Consider the following 21,975-nt stretch of genomic DNA (forward strand, 5'->3'; position numbering starts at 1 on the left):
CGCCTTTTACCTGAAGAATATACCCACATTAATAATTTTTGGAAAACACTCTTTAAATACATCATCAACAATTTTTGGGGGGTTTTACTACATTTGATTTTATTATTGTTTTCAAAAATTCCCTCTGTCTCGTACTATGTGAACCACTACACATTGCAACTTTGCATAAATAGTGCAAATAAAAGCCTTTCCGGGTTTTGTTATCGAGTCCTTTCTGGCATAAAATACAGGATCATTCAAATATTCATGTCTTCATTGCATTTCTCCCACAAACATTTTAAATTGTGTCATTTCCAGGTTTGGAGTCTGTAGCCAGTGCTTCTTTAAACAGTCGTTTTCTCTCCAGATTCTCATTTGCCTTCCTCCTCTTTTCTTGCTTCCTCAGTGCAGACTCTTTCTTCTTTACAAGAATTTCACTGAGCTCTCCTTTATATGAAACATCAAGTTTCTCCCTCATGATTTCTCGGGCACGTTTTCGATTTGTATCCACAGATCTGGTCTGATGGCACTGCAGGGGAAACGGCGCAAGAGATTAAAAGAACATGGTTAGTAAATCACATAACTTTGGTTGACAACATTTCTTTTTTTTTAATTTTTTTATCTCATCTCAAGGTAGTCTTGCTATTTTGGGCACGATAATGATCTTCAACCTTATAACTCAACTTTTAAGCCAACAAGAAATGTTTGGAAGAAATGGACATTTTCTTAAAAACAGAGCAAAGACTGACAGGGTGACCAGATCCCAACAAACCAAATGTGGGCAACATGGGACACGTTACCAATGTTGATAGTCTAAAATGTTGATATGCCTGTCTAAGAAAATAAATTGTCAATATACCCTCTAAAACTCACTGAGAATCACCTTCCACCTGCTTCAAGTAGTTAACAATCTTTGTTGTAGCTGCATTTTCTTTTCTTTGTGGTAGTTTCCATCATATTCTGATGAAAGTATTGCTTGTGTCTTAGTGGTTAGTTGCAATTTTCCCTCTGGGCCTAGCGTTGGCAGCAAAGACAGTGACAGACTAACCTGCACTTGACCCACATATGCATTTTGATTGACATCAAATACAGACCCAGGATGAGAACCTTCCCTGCTTTGTTCACAGTCTCTGGACAAAAGACAGGTTTTTAGAAGTGTCTGTCCTGCAGTGTTGGATTTTTTGACAACTACAGCCAATCAAAATGTGGGACCTTGTCTCGATATGTGGGAAATCAAGTGGGACACTTAGTCACGCTATAGCCTAGGCTGATGGACAGACGATCAGAAACAGCTATGCAGTTTGAGGTGAAAGCGTTTTGTCAACTGCTGTTTCAAAAGAATGCACTTAAAAGCACTTTCATTTGAATCACTATTTCACCATTAAAATTTCTACTAATGGACACAAATGACAAATACACAGATGAGGATTTACCTTCACCACAATGCCAGTGGGGATGTGCTTCAGCACCACACAGTTGCTGGTTTTGTTGGTGGCCTGTCCTCCGGGTCCAGATCCTCTCACGAACTGCTCCTCAAGCTCATCTTCGATCAGGACAGGGAGGTCTATCAGGTCCTTTTTACCGACTGCCGAAACACATATGAGTCCAGTCGGGAAGGGTCTGAGCAGTGGCGACATGCTGGGATAACCTCTCCAGAGGACCCGACTGGACACACTGTACATACAGCTGATGATCGGAACAAGGCCTGGCATGACATTACAATGCTCTTAATGTAACTAATGGAAGAAATGTCATTTACCAGACCAAAAACTTCTTATCATCCACTACGTTACTGTTTCACGGTCACGGTGGGTGCTTGTTTGTGTTCCGTCTTGTCTTCTTCGCTTCTATACTCCTCATCCAATCAGCGGTCGCTGTGTTTTTATTCGTGGCCAGAATAGTTGTTGTGTTGATCCTCCACCGCCACCGTGTGTCGCTTAGTGGAACAGAACTAGCAGGTAAAAAAAAAAAAACTGCAAAAAATAAAATAAAATTACGTTAAATTACTTTAATAATACTCTTTTTTTATTTTATTTTTTTATTTTTTTATTAACGTGACAGCTAATTTCTCAAATGTTTTTAAAGCCTCTTTCAGGGAGATGATGTTGCTGCTTGGATGCAAATGTCCCTGTCCACAGCTCTGACCTCCAATACAAGTCAGTTCTTTTTGTTCAACTTTCTGGATGTTTGGTGCTAATTGAGGTTTAACTGAAATTATTGCGGCAGATTTAAGGAAAACCCAATGGCCCAATCTATTACTTTTATACAAACCTAGATAATCACTAGATAAACATTTGGGAATATGATAAAGGACAAATCACATGCTCAAAGGATGTCAGGTTTCTATTTTATGGCTATGTTTACAGCGAAACACTTCTGTGCGTAGGCCTATAAAAAGAGAAGTATGCAGCAACTTATAGTTGTATACAATTAAACCATGAAGACATTACCGTGTTTAGAATCTGAATTTACATTAAATGATGTGAAAGATACGAGAATATGTAATTAATACCATTGCACATATATGATGGTGATAGAAGTAATTACAGTATGCACTACTGATGGCAGCAGTTTTTGTCACTGTTCAAATAAAACACACCTTATGGTTGGAATCATTTGTATGAAATGTAAACCCTAAACTGACCACACCCTCCAGTGTCCATGAACTAAACTGTACAGGCACGTTTCAAGTTCACAGGGAAACGTGTTTTATAATGAGACATTTTTGGTTTGATTCTGAAATCGTAATAAGAACCCTCCTTTTCACCCTAAGTATAACATCAACAAAAGTATGATGGGATTAAATTATAGCCTAATAATTACCACTTCAGTTGACTGTGGTATAAATGAGTTATCTTTATTTTATCATTCACCTTACATGGTACATAATACATTGTATTTTGCATTGATTTGCATTGTTTTACATAAGACATTGCTGTTAAATTTAAACAACAATGTTTGTCACTGGCAGACGTCGATCACTGCAAGGAGTACCAAACACTTGTGGAAGGAGTTCTTTCTGCTTCAAACAAAGGTCTAATCCATGTAATAAACTGCTGACAGCCATTTGAAGGTATAAATACAATAGTTTTGAACAATTTTTCATATGGAGAGTAAAATGGACTTTGATGTAATGCTTCCTGTTCTCTCCCTTGACAATGACTATAATTAATAAATCAGTAAACTATGTAGGTCACAGGGAAAAGGCAATCTCTGATGACCTGTGGTGACATGACTCTGATATTACTGGTGGGGGAGGTGTATTATTTCTAATTACTTGAACTACGTGTTTCGTGCTCATGTGGTGTGACCCTAATGTTGGAAAAGTTTAACCTTGACTATGTCATTCTTATGTGGATCTAAAAGACTAAATTCCAGTGATGTCCAGTGTCTTCCTGCCTGCCTGCCTGCCTGCCTATGATGCCTACATGATTCCTGTACATGATAGATACTTTTATTTTATATTAATCCCTCAAGGGGACATTTTTTTCTCTACAGCAACATATGCAGGTACAAATGACAGAATTAAAAATAGAGGTAGTGAAAAATATTAAATATAAAAAAAATGCACATTATATCCAAATAAAAATAGAATGATATTAAATTAAACTAAACAACAGTGCAACGGTGTTGGTGTTGTTGACGTGTGACGGATTTAGCCAGAGGTGAGCTATTGAACAGTCTGATTGCAGTGGGCAGGAATGATCTCCTGTATCAGTCCTTGTGGTAGCAGAGCTGGAGGAGAAAGTGCTCCGCTGTCCCTGCAGTAGGTGGTGGAGAGGGTGGTCAGGATGATCCAATATGGATAACAGTTTGTTCAGTGTCCTCCTCTCCACCACCTTTTCCAGACTGTCCAGTTTGCAGCCAATTATGGAGCCGGGCCTTTTTAACCAGTTAATTAAGTCTGTTGGTGTCACCGGCTCCAATGCTGCCCCCCCAGCAGACTACGGAGAAGTACAGTTCACTGGCCACAACAGACTGGTAGAACATCTCCAACATCCCCTTCTTGCAGACAGCGTTGATGTTGATCTTCCAGGTCAGTCTGTTGTCGATGGAGACACCCAGGTACTTGTACTCCTCCACCATGTCCACATCCTCTCCCAGAACACTCAGCGGTTGTGGAGCCGTCGTCTTCCTCCTGAAGTCGACCACCAACTCTCTGGTCTTGGCCACGGTGAAGCAGGTGATTTCCACCAGCCCACTCCACAAAGTCATCGACTACTGCCCTTTTGGTAAATAAAAAAAAAGTGCTATTACAGCCAGTCTATGATGTTTTTAAGGTTCCCAACACCAATATTTAAAAAAAACACGTTTTCTATTTCACTTCACTATTAATTAAGCAATACATATTATAGTAAACACACATCAAAAACAGATGTCCCTAAATAAATTACAAATGTGAAGATATAAATGGGTTTGTCTTTTGCTGTATGGACACTGACTGCTGTAAATGTTTTTCACTTTGCATGTTTGTCTGCGGAAATACGTAACCACTCGTTCTAACAGTTTCGACCATATGCAGAATTGCCAGCAGGGGGCGCCCTGTTACCAAAATGGCTCAGCCGAATTGTCATCGTTTAGCCAGCAGAGGAAAATACCAACACCGGAAGTTGTGAGACTAATCTTTCAGAAGCAAAGTCACAACAGTGTTAGTGCTCCTTTCCTGTGAATAACGTCCAAATAAGGTTTCGAATGAGAGTAATGTTTGTTAACACATGGGGCCAACAGTTTTTCAGCGTATTACACATTTCAACAGTTGAAACGTCAAGACGCCATATACGCGGTAAATTCGACTTTTATTTTGAAGAGTGTACCGGAAGCCTCGTTGTACTCGGGTGAACTTGTCAGAATTATTTGTCGTACTTGAAAGGACTGAAGTCTTGCAACGGTTCAGACTTGAGGAGTAACAATTTACGATGGCAAGAGCTCTTCGTCTGACCCCTCTTCACTCTTCCCGGTTCTCCGGACGGAGGCAGCGGCTGCCGGGCTGAGCTCAGGACCGATTATTCCGTCCCCTGGCCGCAGGACAAGCCCAACCGCCAACTCATGCGAGGGTTGCGCGGATATTCAAGGACATTTTAACGTTACCATAGCTACTTTGGCCTTTTCCTGTCGATCTAGGAAATCCAGCGTGGAGGATCTCCGGCAGCAATGATGCGGCCAGATTTTGTAAACATGGGCAGAAACGGCGGTTGATATCATGTAACCCACCCCCCACCGAGTCGATGATGTTTCTCTCCGTGTCATCCTTACATGTCGCACCCCTTCCTCTGCCGAAGGGCCAAACAGACGGCGACGTAAAGGGAACCAGTCTGTGACTTTTCGATGCGTTTGTCAGTCATGGCATCGTTTCCAGACCCCATCTAGTCGGAGTCGTGCTGAAGAAGACCCCTTGTACTGGAGGAAGTAGTGACCCACCCCTAATAGACCTGGAGAAAGGCTGGTGAACTTTGAATTACTGCGTGCTGGAGTGTGGCGAAGACAAGAGGTGCATCACCGTGGTTGCATCGGGTCCAGGTATGTGAAGAGCATTGCAAGCCGTCAATTTGTCATTACCGTGCTGCCATGTTGCTAGGTAACTAACCGCAGGTGGGTTTACTTCAGTTCAAATGTGATTATCCCTCTCTGGGATGGTAAATCTTTATTTTACAAGGTTTCTTAATAACACGTGCTGTCATAAGTCGCCATTAAATGTGTTTAGACTTAACTTTGCATTCCTCCTTTGGGCATAAGAAGTGCAGAATATTCGTCTGCCCCCATGCCGTGGCCCTGTTGCTGCACACAGGCAGGCTCATTACAGTTGACGAAATTTTCCTCCTGACTGTAACTCTGTGCTGATGTTATCGCACACTGCATCTATTTTAATCACACATTCAAATAGTCGTCGCCAGACCTTGGCGTTGAGAATCACCAGAGGCCCTATGATACGATATTATACTTGAGTCATGATATCATGTTTTGGCGATTCTAAATATTATTGCAATATGATGAGCATTGCGCTAACATATGTTGCAATTTCATTACTTTATTTCAACTATAAATGATGTACCTAAAGGAACATTTGCATCAACGTCGGTTTTATATAATAAACTAGTTTTCAATCTATTCATCCCACTTTAATTAATTTCATTGCAACAAGATGGGATTGTCAAGTAGACAGACCAAGTGACATTGTACTAAAAAACGTAAATGTCACATGCATCCAACAAATTAATTTGTTTACTAATTTAATAAAACATCAATATTTGATGTCCATGAAGCCATATAATAAACATTGCTTTACTACACTTTATAGATTTTTTTTCCCCCCTCCACCCATACTGGACATGCTTCATGATCTTTCTCCTTTGGTGCTTGTTCTTCTTAGAGGCATTTTCTAGTGACACCCAGGTGTGATAATTTTTGTAAGACCCTGTTGAAAATTACAGAATCTTTAACTAACCTGTCAGCAGGTTTGCTGAGAAATAAAGAGAGCTCAAATCTCACATGGATTCCAGTTGGCTTGTTTTTGACATCACTAAAAAAAACCTGCAAGCCACACCACACGCTTGTTTTTGTACACCCGAAGCCTGTTTCTGGTTCAATATGACTTTATGAGTTTCAGCATCAAGAGTCACTTCACTTGACTCAGCAGGGCCTGGGTGAGTCACCAAGGCAGTGCTGACTGGGCTGTGGCATCTGTTGTCCAGATGATGGCTCCGCTATGAGGTCAGGCAGGAGCTGCTGCACCTCCCCTCCACTGTGACCCCCTCATTTATGTCCAACATCATTGTATGTCATTTTGAGATTTATCCATGTTACTAAACTGAGATCAGTGCCCAGCTTTAGAAGAGCAAGATCCAGCTTGCACTTGGAGTATATTGGCAGAGAAAGAAACACAGGACACATACTGAGATAGATGTTTTCTGGTCCAGTACTACTATAATAACCCTAACCCTGCTTTGACATGTTAAAACCTGCATGGCGCCTGCTTGAAGCTATAATAGTTGTGAGGTTTGTGGAACAAGCTCCGCATCATTCGCTCTGATCTAAAACATTTCCTCGTGTTTTTTTAAAAAAAATTTTTATCTGAGACAGGCATCACTGCTCTTGTTGCTGATTATAACTTGCAAAAGCTGGTGGTGACTTGCACGATATGTGTACATGCCCTTCATTTGTGTTATGAGGAAGTATACCATAAACACAGTCTGCTGATGTTGCTGCCTGGTCTTCAGCTACTGAAGTGCTACTCTGATGATTAAAGGCAGAGTGTTTGAAGTGAAGGCCCTCGATTACGGCATCTCTCATGATGACCCAGAATTCACATCCTGCTCATGTGACCACCTTCTTGACCAGTAATATATAATCTTTATGATATCATTATGATCTGCTGTGAACACGGCAATTCGTCAAGATATTGTTCAGGTTTTTTTTAGGACGGACTTCCTTCCCTGCCCCCAACAGACACACTCACACAAATACACATATGTGGTACATGGCCGGGGCTGTGTTGGCCATGCAAATTTGAAAATCTCCATGGTGACTTTCAAACTTCAGAGAGATCTGTGCCTCTTGTTACTCCACCGTTTTTTTCCATTGAAGGCAAGATTTGAAATTGCAACTGAGTATTCTGTTAGATAGTCTGTGTCAAGAGTGTTTGCGGTATTTCATATTGAAGTTTGTTCATGTAGTTTGGATTTGCCAATGTCCAGCCTACAGTAATTAACTCTGAGAATTTAATTGACATTACGTGTCTGCTCAGTGAAAATATGTGTTTAACAGTAGAGTCATATTACATTTTACTCTGGTAGAAGCATTTCTGCAGCCTGTGAAATGCATGTTTTTATATTGAATGGCCTTTAATGAAATATGTTTGTTTTCAGAATTAAATTACAAAGGAAAGACCTGCACAGACGTCTTGCTGCAATGTACACTTTCCCTGTTTTATTATCACTCCTCTTTTCATCGACATTCTTCCCAATCGGAAAACTTGGAATTGTGGGTAGTTCCCTCAAGTAAGTTCTGCAGCATTGCAGACATGCAGGAAGGGGCAGACAGATTTTAAGACAGCACATGAAAACGTGACGATTTCACATTAGTCTCAATCCTCGTACATAAATATACATTAGAAATATATTTGTACATCTTTGACGGCTGTTATTCGGGTTAGGCCATGCCGTTGGATAGTTTTAAACATGTCATATCCCTCTCACCATATTGAGAGGGATTGCCTGTACTATCGTCATTTTAAGTTACACCATGTTGAATATAGTTAGAATCTGTGATGTCCCTCCCCCAGAAAACGGCTCTGCAGGATCTCATTCCACAAATACTTTTTTGAAGTAACCAAGTCATTTTAACAGAATTCAAATATTCATTCAGTATAAATATTGTATGGGTTATTTCTTTTTGTGGCTTCAGCATTGCAAAATTCTATGCGGCTGTAGTCTTACTAGAGTTTGACACAGACAAGACTTGAAATTGATCGAATTTAATGGTTCTCTTGTTTGGTCCTTTGAGGATTTCCATACATGGACTTGTACATATTTTTTTATTTATTTTAATTAGTAATTTTATTCTGTTTCAAAGTATTTTGAGGAGACAAAGTACTAATATGTTTGTTTTTTTTTATTATGTTTTTAAGCATCTACAAGGAAGGGAGGAATATTACACTAGTAGAGAAATTGAAACCTCTTTAACTCTCAGGTGCCTTTCTTGAATACAATACATCAGACAAACAAACACAGTATGTCACCACTGTAGGAGAAAGAATGGAGGAAATTATGAATCAGCTTATTGTCTGTACAGTTGTGATTTTTGGAGGCAGCCTTTTGTTCACTGTTCACGAATTTTAGTTAAAGCAGTTCCTTTTTTTTTTTGCAAGCACAGTGGAGACAGTACGAAGAGCTTTTTGATGAATGAGGATAATAATTTCTGACTGCATTCAGATACTGTGCTAATGTTTGCTCATTCGTGTCAAAGAGGTCTCTTTCCCAAGATTGAAATTACTCACCACTCCACTAATGTTATACAGTTACGGGAGTACCCGACAGCCTTCTGATGGTCTGGAGCAAAATGCTTTAAATACATGCTGTATTTCTGAATGACGCTGAAGTGGAAAATTCCTGACAGAGGAACCTGTAGCTTTTGAGTGTGTGTCCCAGCCTTGTTCGAGTATTCATAACGCTGTGTGATATCTGTCTTTTGTATCCTCACATATGACAGATCGTCTTTATTCCTACAATACCTCTGAGTTTGTTTATTGTATTACAGCATAATAATTCTGTCTCCTATAAGAACAGAAGTGACAAATAAGCACACAGCCGTTGAATCAAATTTTTGTCGAGGGGAAAAAGCCAAGACGCACTTCCTGCCAGTCAAAGTTTGAATGACGTATGGAGCTGCTCACCACAGCTTTTGGTTCCATGTGTGTACTATGTGAGCTGATGTTCAGATGAGATTGCTCGCACAGGAAGAGGAAAGAAACACCAGGTACAAAGAGTAAAATGAGTATGTAATTGATCTGTGTTAATGCTGGTAGAGGATTCAGATCAACTGTCGGTGTTGCTCTGCAAATATATATGTCAAATATACCCATAAATTATTTTGCTTGCTTGTGTGGTAACCTGACATTTACTCTACCCTTTTGCTCCACCTCTTTTGATTTTGTAAAAGCCTACTGAATTGTTGTGTAATACTGGTGTTGCTGTGTGTAATTTCTTCATAACATTTAATACAATTAGGTTATTTAAGCAGAGAAGAGGGATAGACTACGCTCTTTATGTTGACCAGACTGTGGACTATTTTGTAAGTCTTTTGCATGCTGATTTCCTGCATCTATATTATTCCACCCACCATATAACACAATCACTGTCACACCCACCAGAGACAAGGTAGCAGTATAATCTCTAAGACTAGCTGATGAGGTGCAGTGGATAGTGACGGCTGAACAGCTGTTAAACAGAGCAATTTTTTTATTTTTTTATTATAGATTCCTCGCTTTGTTCTTTATTTTATTCTGTTCTGTCTATAAAATGGACAAACATGCAGCCCATAATCTCTCTGGGGCTCATTTGTTGGATGTTGAGTTGGTTAATTGTTCATATGACTGCGTTAGTTGGCTTCCTGTGATTGCTCTGTTAGGATATTAGAAAACTCAATTAATTCTACAGCTAGGCATGTAATGTGTGAATTCAATTTGTTAAATAAGCTCATAGAAAGACACTAAAGCTGTTAAACAAGATTCCCAACAAATCTTTCATGCTATCGCTGACCTTTTTAGTGTAAATTATTTTTCCCTCAGCTCATAACTTCTGTATACATCTTCACATCCTTTCTCTGACAGCCAGGAAAGACTGATTTTTATGGGCACTGACAGCACCGGAGGGGGTTTTCACTCTTTGTGAGTGCATTTTCTGTGAAGAACTTTTAAAGTGTCTGATCAAAGAGGTTTTTTTTTTTTTTTAATCAAATATTCTTTATTTATTGTGTGGCTAGCAGCACTGGTACAGGAAGTGGCATTAGTTAACCAGGTCTTGAAAGTTGTTCTTTCAGATATGGGGAATTCTGATAAATGTGAACATAATACAGTGCTTTTAGTGACTTAATCCAATTTCAACAGTTACAAAGCTTAATGGTTGAAGTAATTGTTTTTATGCTGGTAATTTCCTTTTACATGTTTTCTGGGTTCCCGGCATTCAGTTGAAACATTTCCTGATCAGCCAAACATGCCCATTGGAATTAGATAAAGATGATTGATAGATGAAGAATGTTACATCGTGTTTGTTTATTCAAGAGACTGCATACACACCACGGCTTACACTGCACAACACCAGGTTCTAAGCTTTTTTGGGGAATTTGTAAAAGGGAAACTACTTGTGTCCGACGGTATTGCAAATTTAGAAAAAATTACATATTTGAAGTATGTCCTCACAGGAATTGTCACCTTCCATTTTAATATTTAAGACAACATTTATAAATACCAGCATCTTTAAACTTTTTTGGGGCTGATACATTTTCTGATATTCTCCGACCTCCAGTCTCCTCATCATATGGATGTCTTTTTTCAGCCACTGATTGTGGTAGTGTGCAAAAACAAAAATTACTTTTGCTGCATCTGTGACATACTTAAAGAATGAGGCAGAACTGATCTGTCTTTGCATCTATGTCACATTTGAACTTGATTGCTGGACTCAAGGTAGTTGAAACACAAAAGTAATGCAACAGAGGGGCACGTGCTGATCATGGATTAAAGATAACAAGTGTTGTATCCTATCCTTATAAAGCCCAACTCACTTGAGAAAATTTAGCATTTTTTGGCTATATTAATAATACTGACATGACGTGCTGAATGATCCAGTCTTGTCTTATTTCACTGAAATATTGGGTAGAATGTCAGACATCATCAGGTTTCTTCACCAGCATTTATGAAAATCTTTGTGGAAACCAAACACTGTTTATCGGGGCCTTTTTTTATTGTTTGGACACCAAGAGGTATTTGAAGCAGTCCTGAAAAGCTTTGCTTACAATTTACAATGTCCTCTTAGGAGAGTATAGGGACAAAATGGCAGCTGGCTGGTTATCTGAAGGTCTAATTTTTCTTTTAATTGATCTTGAGCCGGCAATCAGACATCATGACAGTACTTCAGATGAGCTTCTGTTTTGCACCTGGGTGCCAGACAAGCACCGAATGGAACATTGTGTTTTTCCTGCCCCTCGAGCTGCACAGACTCTGTCCTTCTCCCCCAACCTCAGCTCCCTTGAACAAAGCAGGTGATGCGAATGCTGGTGTTGAGCTGTTGACAGGGACAACAGGGGTACAACCTGTCCCCACGCATCCCTGATGAGCCAGCTGATGAATGGCACATCATTGCTAATGCTCATACAGTGGCGTTGTCTGGGAAATGAAACAAAGGTAAACGTGTTATGCGGGGTCTGCTCTATGTCCCCCTTCCCCTTGGACACCTGGTTTTCTGGCAACATGGGTGGACTCCAAAGAAGAGCTGAGTTTTTTTTAAAGTTTTTTTTATTGCAGTCGTCCGCCTTCCTGTGTCCTTTCTTGAGTTTCATTGTATGGAGGAGGAATCAAGTCTGTTATGGGCATACTGTCAAGGAAGGTTTTTTTTGTCATGATATTCATAAGGCCTGTGGATGAAGTGAAATCAAGGCAGTCTGACACACACCCTCTCTTTACCATGAAACCTCTTGACTCTAAAGCAGAAAGATCTGCTTCTGCGAGGCAAAGTCGATGTGCTAGATAATCTAATCTGCAAGGATCATAGTCTGCTGTGACTTAGAAATGCTGTTTGCACCACCCAGTTATTGAAGAAAGTGCGGGTTAGTGGAGCTCTTCCTGGTCGTTTTTTCTAAGCATCCACTTCAATTGTGAGGGAGACACTGACCGTCTATAAATCACAGCTTTATTCAAGGTATGTTTTATTTATCGCTACAGCTTTTACATAAGTATGGAACATACTCCATATGCTATTTAATATGTGTTTATGTGTGTTGCTCTTGTCCTACCCCCAACCCTGGCAGCGCTCTAAGTCTCATGGATCATGTAAAATGAAAGCGACAACACTGCTTCATGTCATTTTACCCACGCTCTCCTTTCTTTTCCACTGGACACAGACACCTGATTTCTCTGAACCTAAAAATAACCTCCTTCAGACACTGGCTCCCTCTCCTCACTTCCTCTCACCTCTTTCCCTTTTTTACTCCCACTTTACAGGCTTTTATTTTGAGGTCTCTCTGCACTGCCCATTCTTTGCTTCGATGTGGCAGACAAAGCCTCATGTCTCTGTTCAGAGCGGTGCGTCTGTGTGTGAGACAGAGACGTCAGAATCCTTTATTGTATAAGATTGAGAGTTTCTGGTTTTTATAGGTGCTGGCTCTGAAAAAAGAATCTCGAGGCCTGGTTTTCCACAAGACTGGAAACCTGGCCCCAGAGCCCATTGAAATGTTAGTGGAAGTCATAGGACCAGGAGCATCTTTGAAAATGGCCTTTTATGGTCAGTATGAGAGAAAGCTTCACTCTTTGGTCAGTGGGTTGAACACTTTTGGGAAGGCTGTATTATTTGTGCTGCACAAAAGGGTTTCAGGTATTTCACCAAAGGGCAGCAGACAGTCTCAGCTTTTGGACTGTTAATGTGCTTTGATGCTGTCCTCGTAATGAATAGGCCTATTTACTAAACTTACAATTCAGAGATTCTGATTTCTTTAAACCAGAAACTAAAAACTGAACACAACAGTACAAAAGCATCAGCTGAGACCGATGCAGATCAGTCGTTCTTCTTATTATGAATATCCTGGTCTTTGGTAGTCAGTTGACTAAGAGGTTAGTTTTATATTACTGTACTTGTGAAGGGGTAATATGCCATAACATTTCAAAATCAGTCTGTCACATAGATACACAGATGAAACGCCATTTCAGCTTCATGCTCCCCCTAGTTTGTCATTGTTTTGTGATTACACTTTTTGCCTAGTGCTTGCATATTATTAAATTTTTCTGACCTCAATTCACACCAAAGTTTTCAGATCCACTTTATTCTCAGCAACTAAAATTATTTTAGTTTTCTCCTGTACCCTTCTGCACATTCTTCTAACTCACCACGTGGCATGGTAGGTCAATATTAAAGCCGAAGAGAGAGCTTCGGGGGCTTCGGGGAATTTTTTAACCGTCGATGTGATACGGTATTAACAGAAGAGACAATGTACTTTTAAATGCCCAAACAGTTGTATTTATCCCAAATCTGCATTCTGTCATAAAATGTCCTCCATGTGTTGCAGTAGCAATTATTGTTACATTTGGTGATTGTTGCTGGCAGCTCCTGTGGTGGAAAACAGAAAGACTGCTATGGAAATGAGGTGCGGTTGGGAGGAACAGAGACTGACTAAAGTGAAAGTGAAGACAGGAGAAACAGGAGAAAGAAGTATCAGCCTCGGCAGCGCCTGGTCTCCACTTTCCTCGTCACTCTGACTTCATCTTGGCAACCAATAAGGAAAGGGCCCGCTGTGTCTCCATGGTAACCCCCCTGTTCAAGCAATGATGGAGAGGATAAAGGGGCAGGAAAGGGAATACATTCTGGCCTAAGGCGAAACCTTATTCTTCACAAGTTTTGTGGAGTAGCTATAATCCATTTAATTTCTGTTGGTTATTAATATATCGTAGTAATTATATTATTTTAAAAAATAAGTTGCATTGCCAGTTATGAGAAGGATGTTGAAGTTTTTTTTAACGTGAGAAACTAAAGATTTACTCTAGAGAGGGCACAAAGGTTAGCAAGGAAGGCATTAACTTTTCAACTTCATATGCTTCTACTGTATTTTTTACAGCGACTGCAAAATTGCCCCTATTTGCTAAAATGTGCTAATAAACAGACATGTGACACTTGAGAAGTTTGTTTTATGTTTTTGTGTGAGCCAGTTTTCTGTAAGGAAGGATCCATATCTAGATTCAGATGTTAGAAAAGTATCATGCCAACAGCACAACATTTTTTCATTTTACTTCCAACACCTATTTAAACTTTTCATATCAAACATTCACTCTACCCTCCCTTTGAGTTTTTACAGATTGGTTGATTGTCAGTCAAATCATGCAGTTTGAATCTCTGCTGCATGTGAATCCGGCTGGATTCTGCCATGCACTTATAATGTAAGTGTCGTCCCTCTGCAATAATGAATCTCAGCTACATCACTGTCGTATTTCATATAATCAAAGCTACTTTCCACTATTGTGAGAGATTTCCAGCGCCGGCAATAGTGGAAATCCATTTGTTGTCATTCATTCGAGTCTTTGTGTCAAGCTTTTTGTGCTGTCGGTGGTGAGCAAGTACACAGCAATAGGCTCCACATTAGCAAGAGTGCCTTAATTTGAATCAGCATCTTATTGCTGCCAAACACTCACAGAGGGCCTGATGGGAATGTTTGGGAGAGAGTGTCTAAATATACAAAAGCCTTTCCTATCCTGTGGTCTGCAGGCTGCATGTATCAGTTAATGGAAAGGACAAAATAGGGTGGCGATGCTTTCCTTTTCGGTATATGCCTGAGTTACATAAGACTGCTCTCTACGCAGTTGATTTAGGCTGTCTGAGCGCTCGGAGAGAATGGCAGCGAGGGGAGATCCTCATTTAACCTTGGCATGTAACTGATTATTCCAAGTGTAATTTGCATATAAGGTCATCTAATTCTGGATTTCAGAGCTCAGTGTGGTGTTGATTAGAGATAGAGTTGGTATGTAACGGGCCCATTTTGGAAAATTGTGGGCTGATGAGCGCCACTGAGGCGTAAGGAAACAATGGCTCCAATTATTAAAGCAGCTTAAAGTTCTCAGCAGTCACTAGGCACCAGATTTATTTATGTAGAATTTTAATTACATGCTGTTGGGGCATCAAAAACTTAAACTTGACTAATTTTCCACTGGTTCAGGGCCTTAGTGTGACTTAGAGAGGTTTACCGATCTGTCTTGGATGGAATTCATGTTCATTTTGAGATTTTGTGCAACTATTAGTCTAACTATGTATTTGCTAGTTAGAAAGGACAAAAATAGCTGATATTTCAGGTGTGGCTTTCTTCAAGGGGCGTATATTGCTCCATGTTACATTTTCAAGCAGTAAATGAGTAGTTGTGACATCCTTTGACATCCACCATACTGTCAAGTATATCAGATCAAAACTCATAGTTAGAGGGTGATTAAGTTAAATTAATCTTTTTCTCTGTAGTAATCAAAGTGTTCAGCTTCTCTCACAACACCACGCTCCCCTGTGTGTGTGTGTGTGTGTGTGTGTGTGTGTGTGTGTGTGTGTGTGTGTGTGTGTGTGTGTGTGTGTGTGTGTGTGTGTGTGTGTGTGAGAGAGAGAGAGCTTGGGGGTTGTTCCTGTTCATCCCCTCCCCGTGTAGGATCGTTTTTGGAAACAGTTCTTACTTGCAGGGCTACTGTAGGAGGAAGAGGAGAAGGAGGAGGAACAACGGAGGAGATGCTCACCGGGTGTTAAGTATTTTTAGCTTTCCCGTTGTACTGCGATGATGAGTAAAGAACAAGGGCAGGTTGCGCATCCCACCTGCGTAGCCTGTGGAGCATGGGCCTGAGGGAGGGGAAGAGTGCTGGCCATGTTACAGGGCACATCATTGGAGCTTACTGTATTTACTATGTAGGAAAAAGATGACGCACCAGTATTTATCCCCTACATTTTACACGACCATGGTGCTTTGTCAGTTCATGGCACTGCTAGTGAAGGTGGTTACTTATGTCTTTGTCTGTTTTTTTTTTGTTGTGCTCTCATGTTTGAAGAGCTCATTATGTTGCAGCTTCATTTGTCTGTTTTATTAGCTCAGCCCTCGTTTATAATAAGTCAGAGCTAAATAATGGATCACTCCAAATGTCTTCCCCTCTCATGCGCCTCCTCTCTTTGAGCTGTGCATTGTGGTGTAGTATACAAAAACTTTTCACCACTTGGTAAATATGGAGAGGCGGTAACTGTTTGCTCTTCCCTTTGGTGCTTTATTAAAACCAAGCAAAGTAAAACATGGCCTATGTCCACCCCAACTGCACCTGTATACTGTAAAGCAATACTCTCGCCTGTATCCCATGGCGTATATAAAAGGGTTAAATAATTAGATAATAGGATAAAATGTTATATAATACAGGTAAATCTATTGATGAGGATAAAAGTAGTCAGTCTAGAGGCAAGTCTGCACATCAAATGTTTTATGAATCCCTAAATGGGGTCGACTTTTCAGGGTGTAAATTCAGTTTTGTAACTGACTTATACCCCCAATGAATATTCCCCTCTTTTGCCCTTATTAGACTCTCCGCTGGCGAGAGAAGTCTAATCTCAGTATAATATGGTCTGAGATTAGGATTTTGTCTGATGTTATTTGAAATATGCTTCATGGCCTCTTTGGCCATTGCAGGTGGATGGCAAACTCGCTCGCTCTAGGCACACAGCCTAACAAAAACAGCATTGTCTTAAGCCTTTTGACATTTTAACAGGATTGGTGGGTAAGCCCATCAACTCAATCAAGGGTTCTCATCGCAGGCTGAGGCTGTGTTGGCAGCGGTTGTCATAGCTGAAGTTGTCTCTGCAATATCAAGGCAACACTGTGAAACTGATCTATGGTATTTTAGGCAGTCCAGGGCTAATATTTTCCACTTGTATTTTAAAGGGGTCTTGCCTCTGGTTCAGTCATGAGGGAACCTCCACCCCCACTCTATCATACACACACACACACACACACACACACACACACACACACACACACACACACACACACACACACACACACACACACACACACACACACACACACACACCTCCTCTAGGATTCACTGCCTTTGCTGGTGCTCCAACTCAGTATGGTATTCTGTAAAACATAGCTAAATTTAAATGAGCAGCACCACCGTGGCCTCATAGAAAATCTTCCTGTGAGTCAACCACAACTACTACTGTTCAGCAGCAACACCCAGTTGTTGCACTCTGTCCTGAGGTCAACCTATCTTCTGTGCGTATGGCTTTCAATCCTAATCTATTATGTTGCATCTACCGACAGATTTAGTAATGACACTTTGCATTACTGTAGCAAAGTACAGCCTGGAGTGGCACGGTTTCATCAGTTTATGTCAGCAGATGTGCACATCTCTGAGTGCTTGTTTGTTTATGACTACTCATGCAGTCACACAGATGTGACTGTGTTTACAGGAATCGTCTTCATGGCTCCTGTGGCGTGACACATCATGTGATCTGTAAAGGTCCACTAGATTGATGTGCGTGCAGTGCCTTGAAGAAGTTTCCAGCTGATGTTTAGTGTCTATTTCAGTGTTGAAAGTGAACAATGTGATTTTAAACACTTATACTCTTGCCTGAGGGGTTGTTGTTCAGTACCTCTGATGGCTCATCACACAGCTCTTTAGAAGTAGCATTAAACGCCACCAGGTGTACGGTCTTTCCACAGCTGGCCACACAGGATACAGAAACAGTGGTGGGAAGAGGTATGAAACACAGACCCATCACTGCCTTCAGTTTTGTCAAAACAGGAGCAGGAACATTGGAGGCTGCTTTGTGATGAGCGCTGTGCATTGGCGTGTGCTACTATTGCGTCACGGCCTACAGGGGGGCAGAGACTGTATTTTTAGATGGAAATGGGCATATTCTCTGAACAAACAACGTCAAGCACTCCGCTTGCGTATGCTTAGATTATTGTGACCAGGCTATTTTTAAACTTTGTATGTGAGAGTGCTTTTTTTCTGGGTCAAGCATGGTGCCAGTACTCTCTCTCTCTCTCTCGAGGCTGCTGGTGGATCGTGCATTACCCGTCCTATGCTGTGTGCAGCATCTGCATCAGTCACAAAGGAAAGAGTCAGAGACACACTGATTTCAACTATCAGGAGGAAATGTTTGTTCAGGATAGCGCTGTACCTGGAATAGAGGTGAAAAGGAAACATAATGATTAGACTGTATTTGTGGAGCAGTCAGACACTCTTACACTAATTCAGACAACCTAATCTAAAGTGGATCATTAAAGGAGAAGGCATTGCAAAATACATCAGTCAAAATGCAGAAATATACAGTATGTTATTTTTTTTTTTTTTTATCAGGTTTGAGTATCCACAAGTTTGGGTGTGCCCATCCTTGTCTGTTGCACCCATTAGTAAAGAAAACTGCAGCTAGACAGGGAGATACAGATACTGGACAAACAGTATGCCATGAGATTTCCATGTTTTACTAAAAGCGATGCTGAAACAAAACATCATAAATTATTTATTTCAATTGGAACAAAACATTGTTGAGAGGGGGAAGTTTCAACTAAAATCTTAATCTCTGCCTGACAAATCTGGACAAGTCTGTACACACAAAGTTTTATTTTATCTTACATATGTTAAATACAGCCAGAGGCTATATTTTGTTCCTGATATTTTGATGACATAAACCAAATATGAGAAGGCCTTTCAATATCTTTTTTTGTCCTGAAACAGAATGAAGCAAAAATGAATGATACTGAAATTTTTGTTTTAAAAAAAGTTCTCTGAATAACAAAATGCAAATAATGGTGCTGAAACAATTACTTAATTCGATTCGATTAAATGGCAGAAAATGTATGTGCTTTGAGTAAATTATGAACAAAAAAAATGTATCTCAGGAGTTGGACGGCATCAGTTTACACTCTTTGAAATTATGATTGTCTGTTTCCAGCATTTTCTGACATTTTATATGCTTTTATAGTTGAATTGAATAATCCAAAAATAATCAACAGATTAATTGATAATGAAAATAATTGTTACTTGCAGCTCTAACCAATATAAGAACTGTTATAATCCTGCTTGGCAGTTGGTGGCTAAAATCACCCGGCTCACTACAAATCGCTGAGCAGCATCATCACCACAGGCTCCAAATCCTGCTGGAGAGCAAGGTTTTGACAGACTGTTCAGATGCTTGTTGCTTTTCCTGTGTTTCTGTCTGTTTGTTATGCCCTCCCTCTTTTTACATACCTCATGTCACTTCCTTGTACGTGGGTTGACTGGCGGTGGCTGGGCTTTAGTTCACACAGTGGTCATTCTCCTGCAGATAATCAGACAGTAAAAGAATTTGTCACGCCGTGTCAAAGAGAACAATTAAGAGTTAAGAGAATGACTTCCAGATCTGTACAGCTGTTACATCCTGAATCTTTGGCCCAGAGGAAATTCTCAGAAACACTTGGAAGTTTGTTGCAGCATCTTTTGCAACCCGCATTTAAACTGTTGCCACTTTGTGGAAACAGACTTTAAGTAAATAGTGAAGCTGATCAGCTCTGTCAACAAGGACAAGCCTTCCTCTGTCAAGCTTGGCTCTTACTTCTACAGGCTTCTTGGCTCCTGAGCCACAGGCGTTTCTCCGGGCCCCTCCAGCTAGCCTACTTTTTTTCCTAGCCTTTCCCAAGAGTGCTGTTATTTTCAGCAAAACGCGGTGTTTCTGCTCTGATTTTGTCAACGCATTGTTCTTCCTTGTAAAGCAGTGATATTACTTAAAAGATGTTTCGAACACAACTCTTTTAAGCAGAACACATCCCAGTCTGTTAGTAAGCAGCTGCTGCAGGTTGATAAATTGCACAGGCTGCATCTTTGTCCTAGCAGTCAGCAAGCTTTTAGACACGAGTGTCTTCAGTGAGGAGTTGCACGGGCAAGCGCCCAATAGGTGGAGGACCAGCAACACCAGGACCCTCACCAAGGCGGGCGTTTGTTTGTGCTGCATAAGTGACGCAGCGGGAATATTTATGTGCTTAGTGTGATTAGACGGAATGGCCAGGCTCCAAAGCAAGTTCCAGCTGCTGCCATAGGTCAGAAGTGAGCAAATATTGGTGTTATGCAAAGCTGTGTAGTCACATTCGAATTGCTAAATGGAGGCTGTGCCAGGATGGTGTTGGTGTCTTCCCTTACACACACTGTACAGTACAGTCTCCTCAAAACTGTGACTAAGATCCTGTCCCCAGTGTTTTCCCCAGATCTATATGAATACAGACTGAACTGTCCCTTCGTTAAATAGACTTTTAAATCTTTGTTGTTGAATTATTAAAAGGTTTGGAGCTTTCTTTCTGATATGCTGCATATCCAAGTTGAAGAATGTAAAAAAAAAAACAAAAAAAAAACTCCAAGGATTCAGCCTGTAATAGTGATAATTGTATCCCCTTCATGAACTGGAGTAACCGGTTTTTCCTTAAAGATTGTGTAGTAATGTGCTCCTTCGTGCGTGTCATCACTCATTTTGACGGAAGTATTCTTTCAGCAAGTAGATATCTCTCTCCCCTTATTGACTCCTCTTCAGGTAGTGAAGCCGACACCTGTGATATTTAATTACGATAAACCTCCACTACAATGCAGCACAGTGCTGTACAGTCATGATCGTGTTTTGTACTTGCTTAGCTTCGGAGAGCTTTTCTTTTCTCACCAGTCAAATCCGACTTCTGCAACTCACGCCACCCACACGTTGCATATGTATAGCCCACACCTACCCTTATCTGCCCAGTGGTTTGAAAACAATGCTTTGTGTAATTCTAAGGCTGCTATTTGTGAAACCTCCTCATGCACAGGGGGCTCTTACAATGTTATGTAATGCTCCCCACTCAACTGTAATCCCTCTTATGCTCAGTGAGCCCCCCCATGTGACGGTGCTGGAGGGTTGGGAGAGACAGGGTGGCTGTTGGGAACGTCGGCAAGGCACGGGTGCTCTCCGTAGACTCCGGCCACCCCCCCTGAACACACACCGAGCAGGGGCCTGCGTATAAGAAGGAACATTTTCCTGGGAAGTGCCTTTGTTGGATGTGCGATGCTGGATGGAGACACGACGATGATGCTTGTTCTCGGTGCCAAGGCTGGGACCAGATATACAGTAACTACGTTGAGCATTTGTTCTGAATGACACTCCGGCTCTTCTCTTCACCTGCATGTGAGCCACGAGAATGAATCTTTGTCCTCGGTTGTTTGCAGAGGAATTTCACAGCTTCAAAAAATTATTTGTGTGTTGGCATGTTCTGCTCATGATGAATGATTTTTCTGTGGATTTCTGCTTTCGAGTGATGGAAATTGACATTTCCTTCTTGTTTGAGGGAACAATAAGTGTTTTTGAATGTCCATCATCAACCTTAACAGCATACTTAGACTGTAACAAATACTACCGCTTGATTGTTTGTTTTTCATTCATAGCTCCTCATTTTTGTTTTTGCTTTTCTCAACAGGAACCATGAATGTGGACTTCAGCTGCTGATTTGACGAGTCGCATATAGGAGCACCAAGAGTCTTTCCTTTCCCCTCGCCCCTTCCCTTCCCTCTGCCCCCCCTCCCCCTTTCCCTTGTCAATCTTCTCCCTGATCCCCCTTTTCCCCATTCTCCAACATTCACCATGCTTATCAAGGAGTACCGCATCCCCATGCCCATGAGTGTGGAGGAGTATCGCATTGCCCAGCTCTATATGATCCAGGTGAGGCAACAACGCCACATTCATTACCAAATTCTCACCCACACTGACTGCGCCAAAAATGGCCAAGTGATGC

General features: G+C 40.9%; 2 protein-coding genes across 7 annotated transcripts in view; one reads left to right on the forward strand and one right to left on the reverse strand.

Moving 5' to 3' along the window:
• Nucleotides 1-71: 71 nt before the first annotated feature.
• mtrfr (mitochondrial translation release factor in rescue) lies at nt 72-1,824 on the reverse strand. The gene is made up of 2 exons (XM_069138614.1): nt 1,413-1,824; nt 72-508 (listed from the first exon to the last, which is right to left on the reverse strand). Exons 1-2 carry the CDS (start codon nt 1,689-1,691, stop codon nt 278-280), a joined length of 510 nt encoding a protein of 169 aa, XP_068994715.1. The 5' UTR covers nt 1,692-1,824; the 3' UTR covers nt 72-277.
• A 3,066-nt stretch (nt 1,825-4,890) lies between these two features.
• The window catches only part of LOC138191789 (membrane-associated phosphatidylinositol transfer protein 2-like), a 42,143-nt gene continuing 25,058 nt past the window's right edge, over nt 4,891-21,975 (forward strand). Inside the window, exons 1-3 of one of the 6 annotated variants that reach the window (XM_069138793.1) lie at nt 4,894-5,496; nt 21,075-21,371; nt 21,661-21,902. In XM_069138793.1, coding sequence (XP_068994894.1) covers nt 21,825-21,902 — 78 coding nt within the window. In that variant the 5' untranslated portion in view covers nt 4,894-5,496; nt 21,075-21,371; nt 21,661-21,824. Of the gene's footprint in view, nt 5,497-21,074; nt 21,372-21,660; nt 21,903-21,975 lie in introns of all 6 variants that reach the window. The other 5 variants (XM_069138791.1, XM_069138796.1, XM_069138790.1 and 2 more) reach the window with 5 other exon arrangements.

This window comes from Embiotoca jacksoni, unplaced genomic scaffold (assembly GCF_022577435.1).
Source record: "Embiotoca jacksoni isolate LCO1_2020_lvr unplaced genomic scaffold, fEmbJac1.0.p SCAF_8, whole genome shotgun sequence".
In the NCBI taxonomy this organism is placed as follows: Eukaryota; Metazoa; Chordata; class Actinopteri; family Embiotocidae; genus Embiotoca; species Embiotoca jacksoni.